Source organism: Bubalus bubalis, chromosome 22, assembly GCF_019923935.1.
Source record: "Bubalus bubalis isolate 160015118507 breed Murrah chromosome 22, NDDB_SH_1, whole genome shotgun sequence".
NCBI lineage: Eukaryota > Metazoa > Chordata > Mammalia > Artiodactyla > Bovidae > Bubalus > Bubalus bubalis.
In genome coordinates, this window is record NC_059178.1 from 531740 (window position 1) to 545955 (window position 14216).

At 48.1% G+C, this 14216-nt stretch overlaps 1 protein-coding gene across 1 annotated transcript in view; it reads left to right on the forward strand.

Moving 5' to 3' along the window:
• Window positions 1-6778: 6778 nt before the first annotated feature.
• VPS4B (vacuolar protein sorting 4 homolog B) overlaps window positions 6779-14216 on the forward strand; it is a 30154-nt gene continuing 22716 nt past the window's right edge. Inside the window, exon 1 of the mRNA XM_025273646.3 lies at window positions 6779-7031. Coding sequence (XP_025129431.1) covers window positions 7005-7031 — 27 coding nt within the window. The 5' untranslated portion in view covers window positions 6779-7004. The remainder of the gene's footprint in view (window positions 7032-14216) is intronic.

Here is a 14216-nt window from a genome sequence, read left to right on the forward strand (position 1 = left end):
AACAGTCCAGAACCCTCTGTAGCTTCATATGAATAAAATGAACAACAGTAAGCGGGCAGGGGTTGGGCCTCCAGGTGACCAGCACACTCAGAAAGGTATGCTGCCTGAAGCGGAGAGCAGGTTTCCAGCCTGAGAACCCCGGTGAGTCACTCCCTTCACATGGTCAGCTGGCGATGCTTTGTCTGTCTTATTGCTGTGTCCGGGTCAGGGAGGGAGCAGGTGACTCAGCAAGCAGAAACCTGATCCTGGGTGGACGTGAAGACCTGCCCTACTCATGCTGTAAGGGCTTCAGACTGTGCGCTTCCTTTAGGGAGCCCGAGGGAGACAGATTGTTCCTGGACGGATTGATGGTGAGACCCTGCAGAAGGGTGAGTCCACAGATGCCATCTGCCAACCAACCAACCTCCCAAATCACTAAAGATCATTCACAAGGAGACTTCATTTCATTCAACAGACCCTGGCTATGGGCTTCCCAAGGGTCGCTAGTGATAAAGAACCCACCAGCCAGTGAAGGAGACGTAAAGACAGTTCCATCCCTGGGTGGGGAAGAACCCTGGAGGAGGGCACGGCAACCCACTCCAGTATCCTTGCCTGGAGAATCCCATGGACAGAGGAGCCTGGCGGGCTACAGCCCATAGGATCGCAAAGAGTCGGACACGACTAAAGTGACTTAGCGTGCATGCACAGCATGTGAGCAAATACCGAGTGTGTGCGTGGGGAACAAGGACACGGGGCCAGCTCAGTTCAGTCACTCTGTCGTGTCCGACTCTGTCAGAGGAGGAGGTTATAAAATGAATAAGGTGACGTCTCAGCCCTTACTGACCTTACAGTCTAGAAAGGAAGTGAAGTCGTTTCATGGACAACGATTTTTGAGTATCTGTTATGCTCCAGATACTGTATTCGGCACTTAGCTTCATTACCTGAGGACAATTCAAGGTCCCAAAGTTATGAAAGTTTAAAGAGGTTTTGAAGGTGTTCTGAGCAAGAGACACTGAAACAGGTCCTTTGAATAGGTACGATTTCAACAGGCTGAATGGGTGAACGCAATAGAGGGACGGAGGGTGTACTAATCAAAGTCCAAATTAGAGTTGTGCTTCAAGGATGCGGAATCGCCGTTAGGCTCAGCAGATCCTCTTTCCTGAAACGTCAGGCTGTCAAAGTAGCCTCTTGCTTGACCTTCCTGTCTCCGCTCTCTCCCTGGTCCCTCCTACAAATACATTTTCATAAAACCAATACAGGTCTCCCTTGCTTTTTGAAAAGTTGCTCTGCATCACTTTGCTTTCATAAAAGATCTGCATCGGTACCTGTTTTTGCTAACTGAAAGAAATCTGAAGAGAAGTTTTACTTTCATGAAAAAGTCAGGGGGAAAAAATACCATTTACAGTTTGTTTTGCAGTGAATTGTAGAGGTAAGCAGGCTTCTCTTGTGGCTCAAATGGTAAAGAATCTGCCTCCATGCAGGAGACCCAGGGTTCAATCCTTGTGTCGGGAAGATCCCCATGGAGAAGGGCATGGCAATCCACTCCAGTATTCTTGCCTGGAGATTCCATGGACAAAGAAGCCTGGAAGGCTACAGCCCATGGGGTCGTAAAGAGCTAGACACAACTGAAGCGACTTAGCACAGCAGCACAGCACATACCAATACTTCTCTTACATACTCAGTTCAGTTCAGTTCAGTCTCTCAGTCGTGTCCGACTCTTTGCAACCCCATGGACTGCACCACGCCAGGCCTCCCTGTCCACCACCAACTCCCAGAGCTTACTCAAACTCATGTCCTTGAGTAGGTGATGCCATCCAACCATCTCATCCTCTGTCGTCCCCTTCTCCTGCCCTCAATCTTTCCCAGCATCAGGGTCTTTTCAAATGAGTCCATTCTTTGCATCAGGTGGCCAAAGTACTGGGGTTTCAGTTTCAGCATCAGACCTTCCAATCAATATTCAAGACTGATTTCCTTTAGGATGGACTGGTTGAATCTCCTTGTCATCCAAGAGTCTTCTCCAACACCACAGTTCAAAAGCATCAATTCTTCAGAGCTCAGCTTTCTTTCTAGTCCAGCTCTCACATCCATACATGACTACTGGAAAAACCATAGCCTTGACTAGACAGACCTTTGTTGGCAAAGTAATGTCTCTGCTTTTTAATATGCTATCTAGGTTGATCATGGCTTTTCTTCCAAAGAGCAGGCGTCTTTTAATTTCATGACTGCAGTCACCATCTGCAGTGATTTTAGAGCCCCCCAAAATAAAGTCTCTCACTGTTTCCACTCTTTTCCCATCTATTTGCCATGAAGTGATAGGACCAGATGCCATGATCTTTGTTTTCTGAATGTAGAGTTTTAAGTCATTTCTTAAAGACATTTCTTATGTACTTCTGGTCATCAAATATGTGAAGACTTTTCCTCATACCCAGCAACTTTCGACATGAGCTGAGTGTCTTAAAATTTAATTCAATTCTGACACTGGAGACAGCGTCAGATCCCACACATGGAGGGCTAAGTCCCACAAGACTGCCTTCCTGCCCCCACCCCGTGACACACACCCTCCTCAGATGCCAGTCACAAGCCTGGTATATTACCTGTGCTTCTGGCTGTAGATCAGAGTTCACAATGATCCTCCTCCACAGGTTCGATTAATTTGCAAAGCAGCTCACAGGACTCAGAAAAACATTTAACTCATTTTCATCAGTTTACTATAAAAGGTTTGGATAAAGGATACAGGTGAACATCCAGACAGACGAGGTGCACAGGGCCGGGTGTGCGGGAACACAGGGCTGAGTGTGCGAGAACACGGGGCTGGGTGTGCAGGGAACACGGGGCCGGGTGTGCGGGAACGGGGTGGAGGTCCCGAGCCCGTCGTAGCCCACCACCCTCCCAGCACCTCCACATGTTCACCAGCCCAGAAGCTCTCTGAAGCCCGTACTTTGGGGATTTTTACGGATGATTCCCCACATCGCATGGGCATGAGCAATCATTAACTCCACCTTCAGCCCTTCTGCCTTCTTAAAAGAATGGCGGGTGGGGCTAAAAATCCCAAGCTTCGAATCATGGCTTGTACTTCCTGGTGACCAATCCTCATCCAGGAGCCTACCCAGGGTCACCTCATTGGAACAAAAGATATTTCAATCACCCAGAAAAGCCCAAGGGTTCAGGAGCTCTGTGTGAGGAACTAAGGGCGCAGTTCAATATGTATTTTCTGTTTATCTCACACATGTAAAAGGAAAAAAGTTTCTATTCCACTAGAAGGTAAGCTCCAAAGAGCAGGACTGTTTAAGGAAACATTTTATCTTAAAATAACATTTACAAGAGAGAGTTTCAAAAATAAAGAGAATTCCCATATATGCTTCACTCTATATCTCCTACTGTTAACGTCTTAAACAAATATGGTATATTTATCAAAACTAAGAAATTAGCATCATTATAATACTATTAGCTAAAAGATGTATTTTTATCGATTTTTCCACTGTCTTTTTCTGTTTTATAATTCAATCCAGAAGCCCATACTGCATTTAGTTGCCAGTCTCCTGAGTCTCACTTCCCGGGTGGTTCAGATGTAAAGAACCCACCTACCAATGCAGGAGCCACAGGAGACTTGGATTTGATCCGTGGGTTGGGGAGATCCCCTGGAAGATGAAGTGGAAACCCACTCCAGCATTCTTGCTTGGAAAATCCCATGGACAGAGGAGCCTGGCGGACTACTGTCCTTGAGGTTGCAAAGATTCAGACATGACTGAACAGCTGAGCATGCACGCACAGACGCAATCCTAAAATCTGTGATGAGTTTCTCAGTCTTTCCTTATTTTTTAAGACTTTCACATTTTTGAAGCACACAGTCAGGTATTTTGTAGTTTTCTTTTAAAAAAAAAAAAACCAAAACTTTAATTTGTGTTTTTATGCTACTTTCTCATGATGAGACTGAAGTTTTAAAATCTCATAGGTGACACTTTTCTCATTGCACATTAGGGAGTACATGGTATCAACTGTATAGGTTATAAAAGAGAAATTACTGACTCTTTGGTTCACATCCAGCACCTAAATCAGCCTGGCACATAGTGGTACTCAATTGTGGTACTCAAATAAATTCTCTTTTCATTATCACATGTCTGTGCCTTCCACTAAATTGTAAGATCCTAAATGGCAAAGACCACATCTTATTCATATTCATAGGTTCCTAATGCGAAGTAGACTTGTCTTTAGTGGGAGTTTGGTAAACCTTTAGGGATTGAATTGAAAGGTAAATTGGAGTCTGGTTGTATCTTCAGGCAAAATCAAGCTTGAAAGTCATTAAGGAACCAGAGATTGTTCTACGCAGCTCAGTTAAATAGTTTAATATTTACTAAATGTCTAGTATGTGCTGCCATTCTAAGGACTGGATTCGCTATAGTATTTTATCAGTAACTGGAAGGGGACAGAAGGGTGGGAAGAACTGGTAGACATAGGCAGAGAGGGGTCTTCAACTTTGAGCCTGGATGATGGAAAGCTGGTGGTATTTATCTTGAGGCGCAAAGAGATGGAAGTTTGGAGTACACGATAATTAATTTGACTTTTACTGCGTTGGATTTTTCCTGTGGGAAAATCCCATGGCTTTTGGAGCTCTCTGGGAGGCAGCTGTCAATGATGGGCAGAGGACAGGGAAGGCCTAGAGATTTAAATTTGAAGCCATTTCTATTCTATTGCATCTAGAACCCAGCAAGGAGATAAGATGGGCAAAGCTTGAGTAGTGAAAGAGAAGAGGGTATCAGACTCTGAGGGAACTCCGCCCTTAAGAGTGAGGAGGGGAGGAAGTGGAGAGGATAAAGGACATCAACACGCTACCCAGAAGAGCTTTCAAGAACTGGGTAGTTGCCAACACTAAATGACGCAGGAGGGAAGATCTTTATTTAGGAGACGCCAGATGTTCAGAAAGAATTAGGGAATGAGTGGGAAAGAAAACGTTGGAGTGATTAAACATCTATTTTGCTTTCCTTTGCGAAGCTAGAAAAGGAAGGGGGAAAAAAGAAAGAATCGTGACTGCAAGCAACAGAATGCTGGGGAAAGGTCTTATTTTAGTTCTGCCACTAATATCTGACTTCCATCGTCCCAGAGAAAGCACTTAGCTGCTCAAGCCATTAACCTTCCCTGCCACCATGACTGGAATAAATAATATCTGATCTGACAGTTTCAGGGCTTCCCAGGTGGCACTAGAGGTAAAGAGCATGACTCCCAATGCAGGAGACATAAGAGACGTGGGTTTGATCCCTGGGTTAGGAAGAGCCCCTGGAGGAGGGCACAGCAACCCACTCCAGTGTTCTTGTCTGGAGAATCCCATGGACAGAGGAGCCTGGTGGGCTACAGTTTATAAGGTCACAAAGAGTCAGACACGACTGAAGTGACTCTGCAGCAGCAAACAATTTCACAGGATTTGTTCAGCTGCCACATCCCCACCAATCTACTGGAAACTCCTTGAAAGGAGGGCCTGACACAATTTTCATTAAAATTCTCAGGGCTTCGTCGAGCCATGACAGTAACCATTTGGGAAAATGCTTGTTGGATGAAAGGTAAAGTGTGAGCAGTAATCAGCTCTAACACATCCTGAGACCTTCCTGTTCACGCATCGCTGCGCCGTGCGCCTAGGCTCGAACCACTGGCATTGTCCACAATCCTGAGATAGGTACCATAATGGTCCCGTTTTGCAGAGGAGCAAATGGTAACCATGACACCACCTTATAACAAAAAGCAAACAAGAACTAAAGAGCCTCTTGATGAAAGTGAAATTAGAGTGAAAAATCTGGCTTTAAACTCTATATTCACAAAACTAAGATCATGGGATCTGGTCCCTTCACTTCATGGCAACTAAATGGGGAAACAGTGGAAACAATGACAGACTTTATTTTTGGAGGGCTCCAAAATCACTGCAGATGGTGACTACAGCCATGTAATTAAAAGACGCTTGCTCTTTGGAAGAAAAGCTATGACCAACCTAGACAGCATATTAAAAAGCAGAGACATTACTTTGCCAACAAAGATCCGTCTAGTCAAAGCTATGGTTTTTCCAGTAGTCATGTATGGGTGAGAGACGGACATAAAGAAAGCTGAGCACCGAAGAATTGCTGCTTCTCAACTGTGGTGTTGGAGAGACTCTTGAGAGTCCCTTGGACTGCAAGGAGATCCAACCAGTCCATCCTAAAGGGAATCAGTCCTGAGTGTTCAATGGAAGGACTGATGTTGAAGCTGAAACTCCAATACTGTGGCCACCTGATGCGAAGAGCTGACTCACTGGAAAAGACCCAGATGCTGGGAAAGATTGAAGGAGCGAGGAGAAGGGGACGACAGAGGATGAGATGGTTGGATGGCATCACCGACTCGATGAACCTGAGTTTGAGTGAACTCCGGGAGCTGGCGATGGACAGGGAGGCCTGGCGTGCTGCAGTCCATGGGGTCGCACAGAGCCGGACACGACTGAGCGACTGAACCGGTAACCGGCCCACAGCCTCCACCAGCGGCTCCTGGAGCCCGGATGACAGAGCGACAGAGCACGCCCCACGCTCAGTCGCGCGAGAGGCGCCAGCACCAGTACACCGCAGCCGCAAGAGTAAGAAGCAGGAACAGCGCTCCACCCCAGCGGCCCCCTGCTCAGCGCAGCCGTAGTGCGCCTACGTGCAGGCTGACTTCCGCCAGGCCTCAGCGGGGTTCCGGGACCCGCGTCCCGGCCTCGCGAGGCCCAGGGCGAAGGCGAGACCGCGACAGCCGGGTATGGGGTGGGGCGCGTGCTGATGACGAAAGCGGAAGTTCTGCGGCAGAGGCGGGACGCGAGCCCGGCGCCGGGGGCTGGGATCGCGGAAGCTCGGTGGCGAGGGTCGGGCGCTGTCTGAGTGCCGGGTGGTTTCCGAACAGGTTCCAGAGGGAGGCAGCCGCGAGGTTCCAAGCCGCTGGCCTGCGTGCGTTCGGGCCGCTCCAGGTGTGAGTCGACGTCGGCCTGTTGCCTGCCTCCGCCCCAGCCCCTCCCCGGGGAGCCGCCTCGGGTCTCCACCATGGCGTCCACCCCGACCAACCTGCAGGTATCACCGGCGCGGGAGGGTGAGGGGCGGGGAGGGCGGTGCCCGCGCCCCGACCCCGGGGGAGAAGGCCGGCTTTCCGCCTGCTCCTGGGCTCGCCGGAGCTCCCCGCGCTGTAGGACTCCTGACTTTTGTTGAGACTTTTCTGCCGTGTGTATGTGTGGTGTTTTCCCCTTTTCAAACCAGCCTAGTTTGAACCGAACTGGTTGAAGCTTGAGGGAGAGGCATAGACCCCAGTCGGTGTAAGGGAGAGAGGAAAGAACGGAATGCATGCAATGCACTGTTCTGGATCCGACGAAAATAGGAAGATTGGAGTCCTCTCCTGGTTCCTCAAGCTGCTGTAGCAAAGCCTTTCTTTCGAGCTGTCAGATGAGTAGAATCGTGAGCTCAGAATCTGAGGAATCCGTGAATTCCTGGACTCTGCGTTCAGGTGCGCCGTGATGGCTCCCCAAGTGTGGCATGTAAATAAGATCATGGAGTAGGCTTTAGTTCCTTTGTTACTTCACCTTTCCTACCGCAGTGAGTTCCGTGTTTTATTCGTAAAGCACGTGATCCTAATATTTTAGACAGTTGTTCAACCTCTGTGGAATGAAATTCTTTGAGATGAGACATTTTTTAAACAGTGCCTCCCATCCCTCGAACGGATCTAGGACTTAAGTGGGGTTTCAGTTAGTCGCTCAGTCGTGTCCGACTCTGTGTGACCTTATGGACTGCAGCGCGCCAGGCCTCCCTGTCCATCACCAACTATCCGAGTTTACTCAAACTCATGTCCATTGAGTCAATGATGCCATCCAACCATCTCATCCTCTGTCATCCTCTTGTCTCTCCTTCAGTCTTTCCCAGCATCAGGGTCTTTTGCAGTGAGTTGGCTCTTCCTATCAGGTGGCCAAAGTATTGGAGTTTCAGCTTCAGCATCAGTCCTTCCAATGAATATTCAGGACTGATTTCCTTAGGATGGACTGGTTGGATCTCCTTGCAGTCCAAGGGACTCTCAAGAGTCTTCTCTAACAGCACAGTTGAGAAGCATCAATTCTTCGGCATTCAGCTTGCTTTATAGTCCACCTCTCACATCCATACATGACTATTGGAAAAACCATAGTTTTGACTAGACAGACCTTTGTTGGCAAAGTAATGTCTCTGCTTTTTAATATGCTGTCTAGGTTGGTCATAGCTTTTCTTCCAAGGATCAAGCATCTTTTAATTTTATGGATGCAGTCACCATCTGCAGTGATTTGGAGCCCTCAAAAATAAAGTCTCTCTCTGTTCCTATTGTTTCCCCATCTAGTTGCCAGGAAGTGATGGGACTGGATGCCATGATCTTTGTTTTCTGAATGTTGAGTTTTAAGCCAACTTTTTCACTCTCCTCTTTCACTTTCATCAAGAGGCTCTTTAGTTCCTCTTCTCTTTCTGCCATAAGGGTGGTGTCATCTGCGTATCTGAGGTTATTGATATTTCTCCCAGCAATCTTGATTCCAGCTTGGCATTTTGCATGATGTACGCTGAATGTAAGTTAAATAAGCAGGGAGACAACAGACAGCCTTGACGTACTCCTTTCCCGATTTGGAACCAGTCCATTGTTCCCTGTCCAGTCTAAGTGGGGTTTAGAATGTGACTTAGCGTCGAGGGCAGCAGTCCGCTAGGTAAGTTTGGGACAAAAGAGTGGTATGAGTGCCTGTATCGAGCCCTCTTCTCGGTTTAACAATTGAAAAGGCGTCTATGCGCACAGGCACCGAGGACAATCCGCGGAGGGTCTACGCAGCCCAGAGCGGTTGGTCCTGAAGAGGGGTCACTGAAAGTGGCCCGACTTAAATCGAGATCAGATTTTCACCGGAAAGGGGGTGACGTGCTTGCTTGGGACTTTTATTTAGAAAATCGACCAAAAAGATTATGGAAATGTCTTGCTTCACAAAGTATAACTGCAGCTGTGGCTCGCTCCCCAGAGACGCCGCGCGCTGACTTACGTGTGCGGATCTTAGAGACGTCATGCGCTGACTTACGTGTGCGTCTTTCTCAACAGGCGTTCCCTAAACTAAGACGCAACACTCATGTGACCCCGTTCAGAAGGGGTCCTAGAGAGCCATGCGTAACTTTATGTGTGCGTCTTTCTCAACAGGCGTTCCCCAGCTAAGACGCAACACTCATGTGACCCCGTTCAGAAGGGGTCTTTCTGGTAAATGTACTTGGGAAAGCATCGGTCACTTGATAAGAGGATTGTCCCCTTGGGTATCGGAGGCGGCTTCTTCTGAAGCGCCCGTCTTGTCTTCATCCCTGTTGGTCTGTCAGCTACCTGCACAGTCTTATTCCACCGTCTTTAAAATGTGTTTTTTATTGAAGTTTCATTGCTTTGCAGTTTTATACTGGTTTCAGTTGTACAGCATAGTGATTCCCTTTTTCTACAGATGATGCGCCAGTAAAAGTGTTCGCAAGATAATGGCCGTGATTTCCTGTGCCCATCTGTTTCCTTGTTGCTCATCCACCTTCTGCATAGTCCACCAACGTTTCATTTGTCAAAAATCTGCATGTGATTTGGGCTTCCTACAATATAATCCTCATCTACTTATCCATGTTTTTTCTTTTGCAAGATTGCAGTTTCATTCTATAATGGTTTGCATTATATTGGAATTGGACTATGCATGTTCTTCAGTGAATCAGTTTGAGATTGACCTGTCTTAAAGGCATAGTTGCTAGTGTTAAACAGGAAGAGAGAATGAGTTGTATTTTTGTCAGTGGTTGGGTCAGGTGCACTTTCTCATTCAACCTTTTCGTGGGTGAAGAATATTTAACTGACAAATAACTTTCCAACCAAACAAGGCAAAAGTCCCCATAGCCAGATGCTTATAATCAAATGGAGGAAAGCAGATAACTAAAAATCAAATCAAATAATGTAATGATGCTCTAGTGAGGGAGGGCAGAAAGGAAGGGCTTGTGTAACTCTTTGAGGAGAAATGAGAACGGTCCCACAGAGGAGGTGATGGTGAGCTTAGATAAAGCGAGACACAGACACTAACTAGGTGTTCGGTGTGATCTCATTTAGTCCTCAGAACAGCTCTTCAAGGAGAGTATTGCTTCAGTTTCTCAGTATAAGAATCCAGGGCTTATTAAGGTTATGATTTACCCAGAGACATACAGTTAATTTGTTGAAGGTAGTTTTGAATCCAGGCCTATCTGCTTATGTGTTGGTGCTTTTGCATGATAAAATCATGCCTTCTTGGTCAGGAGAGTAGGAGGCATTCCAGGTAGAGAAAATGAACTTATGCCTCAGTCTAGAAGTGAAATAGGCCTTGGAGAGAGTCGGGAGAAACTGCACGTTCATTGTGCATGGAACTCACATTTCCTCAGTCCGGAACGTTTGTTTTTAAGAGTGTCTACATGTTGGGGCATCATAAAAGAAATGTATCATCCTTGATTTCCAAGGGCTTATATGCTGATGTGAAAACAGACATACAAAGTGACTGTTGGGGTATTTTGTGGCCTTTGGAAGGATGTGCAGGGGGCAGTGGAGATTTAGAGGACACATGGTTAGGTCTCCTAGGCTTGCTGGGGAGGGCTTCCAGCAGGAGGACCACAGTGCCTGTGCTGAGTCCTGGAGAAGCGAGTTTTAGAGGGAGGCGCTGGGCACAGTGTTCCGGGTGGGCTGCAGGCTGCACACGCAGGTGCGGAGTCTGAGCCATCCAGGTTGGCCCAGTAGTTTGGCGTGATGGGAACGGAGTGTGCGGGAGAGGTTGAGCCTAGGCTGGCCACGTCCCGAGCGGCAGTGCACGTGCAGGTGACTGACCCCATCCTGCTCCACGTGGGGAGTCAAGAGAAGCAGGAAGCTCCAGTTTTTGTTCTAGAACAAAACCATTGTGTGTGTACAGGGACAGCTTGACGGATGGCAGGCCTGGAAGCACTGAAACCAGTTAGGAGGCAGGTTCTGTCTCTGCAGTGGGAGGAGGCGGAGGCCAGAGTGGTACAGTAGCTGTGAGAATTGAGGCAGGGCTGGTGAGAGACGGACCTAAGAGGAAGGGGAGCTGGGCCTGGCTCTCCACTCAAAAAGTGAGTTTTCTCCCAGATTCCTTGTTGGGTGTCTGAGTGGGTTGGTTCTGGGATTACAGGAAGACAGGGGGCATCTTTGGGGCCGGAGGGGTCCTGAGCTTTTGGGGCTTGAAGTGCTTGTGGGGACAGTCAGGTGGAAATGTCCACTGAGCAGTTGGGTTCCTGTATGTAGAACTTAGACTGGGTGGGGATAAGGATTTGGGGGTTCCAAGCACACAGAGCAACCCACTCCAGTGTTCTTGCCTGGAGAATCCCCGGGACGGGGGAGCCTGGTGGGCTACCATCTATGGGTCGCACAGAGTCGGACACGACTGAAGTGACTTAGCAGCAGCAGCAGCACACAGATGGTAGCAGAGGTTGGGGCATCTTGGAGTTTATGGAATGAGGGGAACAGGGACCAAGGCACAAACTGAGTGGAATAGCAGCGTTAGGAGAGAGAAGGGAGCCTGAGAAAGAGTGGTGACGTAGCCAAGAGTAACGCCTGGGAGGACAGAGGAGGCCGCGTCACGGGTCTGGCTGATGAGGGCTCACCTGGTTACCCGGAACCCGGCGAGTGAGAGCTCGGGCCATCAGGGAGCAGGAAGACGACTGTGGGAGGAACCGGGAAATCAAGATGCATGCAGGGTTCTCCTTGGGACTTGGCTGTGGAGGTGAAGAGATAGGTAAGTTGTTAGTTGCATGGAATCTTAGAATTAGGGAGAGGTGGTGTGTTTTGTTGGTGTTTTGTAGCTGTGAGTCTAAGATAGGATTTACATACATTTTTATGCTAAGGATTTCTCCCTTAAAAAAGGGGAAAGTTAGGTTGGGGAGAACAGTTGCGCTGGTATAATTGAGGGGAGTAACTGTCAGAGGATGAAGCGGGGGTAGGTTCCAGAGCACTGGGGAAAAATTAGTCTCGAAAGACGGAGGCTGGACCATCTTTCCTCTTGAGACAGGTGGTTCTGGAATTTTCCCAGGGTTTTCTCGCACACACGTGTTGCGGTCTCCTAACTTGAAAAGAACAGTCCCAGGAGTCCCCGGCCTTTGTAACTCCACGTCGATGATTGGATCCTGGCTGATCCCAGCGTCCAGTCAGTCTCGTGTTAGACTCCGGAATATAAAAGAGCCCTTATGACAGACTCCTGTCCTCATGAAGCTTATATTCTGGTAGGAGAGGACAGGCCAAAACCAAAACGACCTGCACAGAAAGAAGCTGCTGGGAGCATTTTAAACAGAAGAGTGATGTGTTTGCAAATTGAATTAATTTGGGAATCATCAGCCTAAAGATAATCAGTTTTAATCATTGAGAACAGCTCACCTAGGGAGGTAGTAAGCAGAAGCCCCACCCAAGCCCAGAGGAACCTTAATATCTTTCAGTGTCAAAAAGAAGAATCAGCAAAGGAAACTGAGCAGGATCTGTCAGAGAGGTAGGAGGACAGTGTAACATTCTTTTGTAGAACATTGTCAAGGGATCACGATGAAGACAGAGCTGGCCTTTGGATCTGGCTTCACAGAGAACCTTGATATGAGCAGTTTTATTAATAAGATAAGGGACAGGAGCCCAGGTCGTTAGCTGAAGGGTATGCAGAAAGAAGGAACTGGAGAGAATAGAGGCTGCTTTGGTGAAGTTTGGGTTCTAAACAGTAGCAGAGAAACAACCAAGCTGAAGGGGGTGTTAGTGTCAGGGCTCTCTGAAGGAGGGTTGTTTGCAGGCACAGGGAAACATCTGGTGGAGAGAAGTTGTCAGAGATGACAGATGGAAGCCCCCGTCCTGGTGGAGGTTCTCCATATGGAAGGAGATGGTCAGTGAGTGAGTGTGCCGGGGTGTGATGGAATAAGCGCAGGGCAGGCGGAGAGCTAAGCATGAGGATGGGGTGCAGCCTTTTAAACAGGGAATCAGCCTTTGAATGGAGCCTCCCTGAGGACGGGCTTCCCTGGTGGCTCAGCTGGTAAAGAATCCACCTGCAGTGCGTGAGACCTGGGTTTGATCCCTGGGTTGGGAAGATGCCCTGGAGAAGGGACAGGCTCCCCGCTCCAGTATTCTGGCCTGGAGAATTCCATGGACTATACAGTCTCAAAGAGTCGGACACGACTGAGAGACTTTCACTTTCTCTGGGAACTGGTATTTGAACTACAATCTGAGGGAAGAGCGTCCTCAGCAGATGGACACGAGTGCACGGGGGCCACAGGGTTTCAGCTGAGACCCAGAAAGAGCCAGGCCGGCGCAGATCACGACCCAGCACTGGGGACTGATTGTCTGCAGAGGGAAACCGCCAAAGGGTGCCCCTCCCTGGTGCTGTACGGGCTTCAGCATCACGTGTAGAGCAGGCTGACCGCTAAGAGGAGGCTAGGCAGTAAGTCTGACAAAAGCGTTAGAGGACGGAGCCGGCAGCGATTTTAACTTTGTCTCAAACGCAAAGTGCTAACAGGGATGAGGATGCAGTGAGGCGCTCAGCAGGAACAGCAGAGGCTCGTCCTCAAATCCTCAGCTCTGAGTGAAGGTGAGACCCTTGCTGTCCAATGTGGCTGCTGCCTGTGGCAATTCACATGTCACTTAAATGAAATTTAAAGCTCACTTTTCAGTCACATTAGCCAAAAGTTTCAAGAGCTATATTTTCCTGTGCTGGACGATGCAAATACAGAGGTGTACTTCATAAGAAAAAGTTACCATATATGGAACTAGATTATTAAGTACTGACTATACAGGTTTCAGCTGGTGTCATTTTGGTTCCAAAAAGAGGGCTGACTGATGCATCCACCCTTTATATCCTGCTGGGCTGACCAGACTTGCAAATTAAGCGTCGAATTCAACAATCTGAACTTTGAAGCTTGTACTGCTGCTGCTAAGTCGCTTCAGTTGTGTCCCACTCTGTGCGACCTCATAGACAGCAGCCCACCAGGCTCCCCCGTCCCTGGGATTCTCCAGGCAAGAACACTGGAGTGGGCTGCCATCGCCTTCTCCGCTACATGTACTGCTACGTTTGATCAACTCTAAAACACACCATTTATTTTTCTTCCCTCCTGCTGCAGCAGGTGGAAGGCCTGTTCCATTTATCCCATTTATATTCAGTCCATGAGCAACTGCTTCCAGATATACTATTTACAGCATATGATTCGTTTTTGCATTATATGAATAATGTCTAATTGTATGCTTATTTTTGGTATAGCATGACC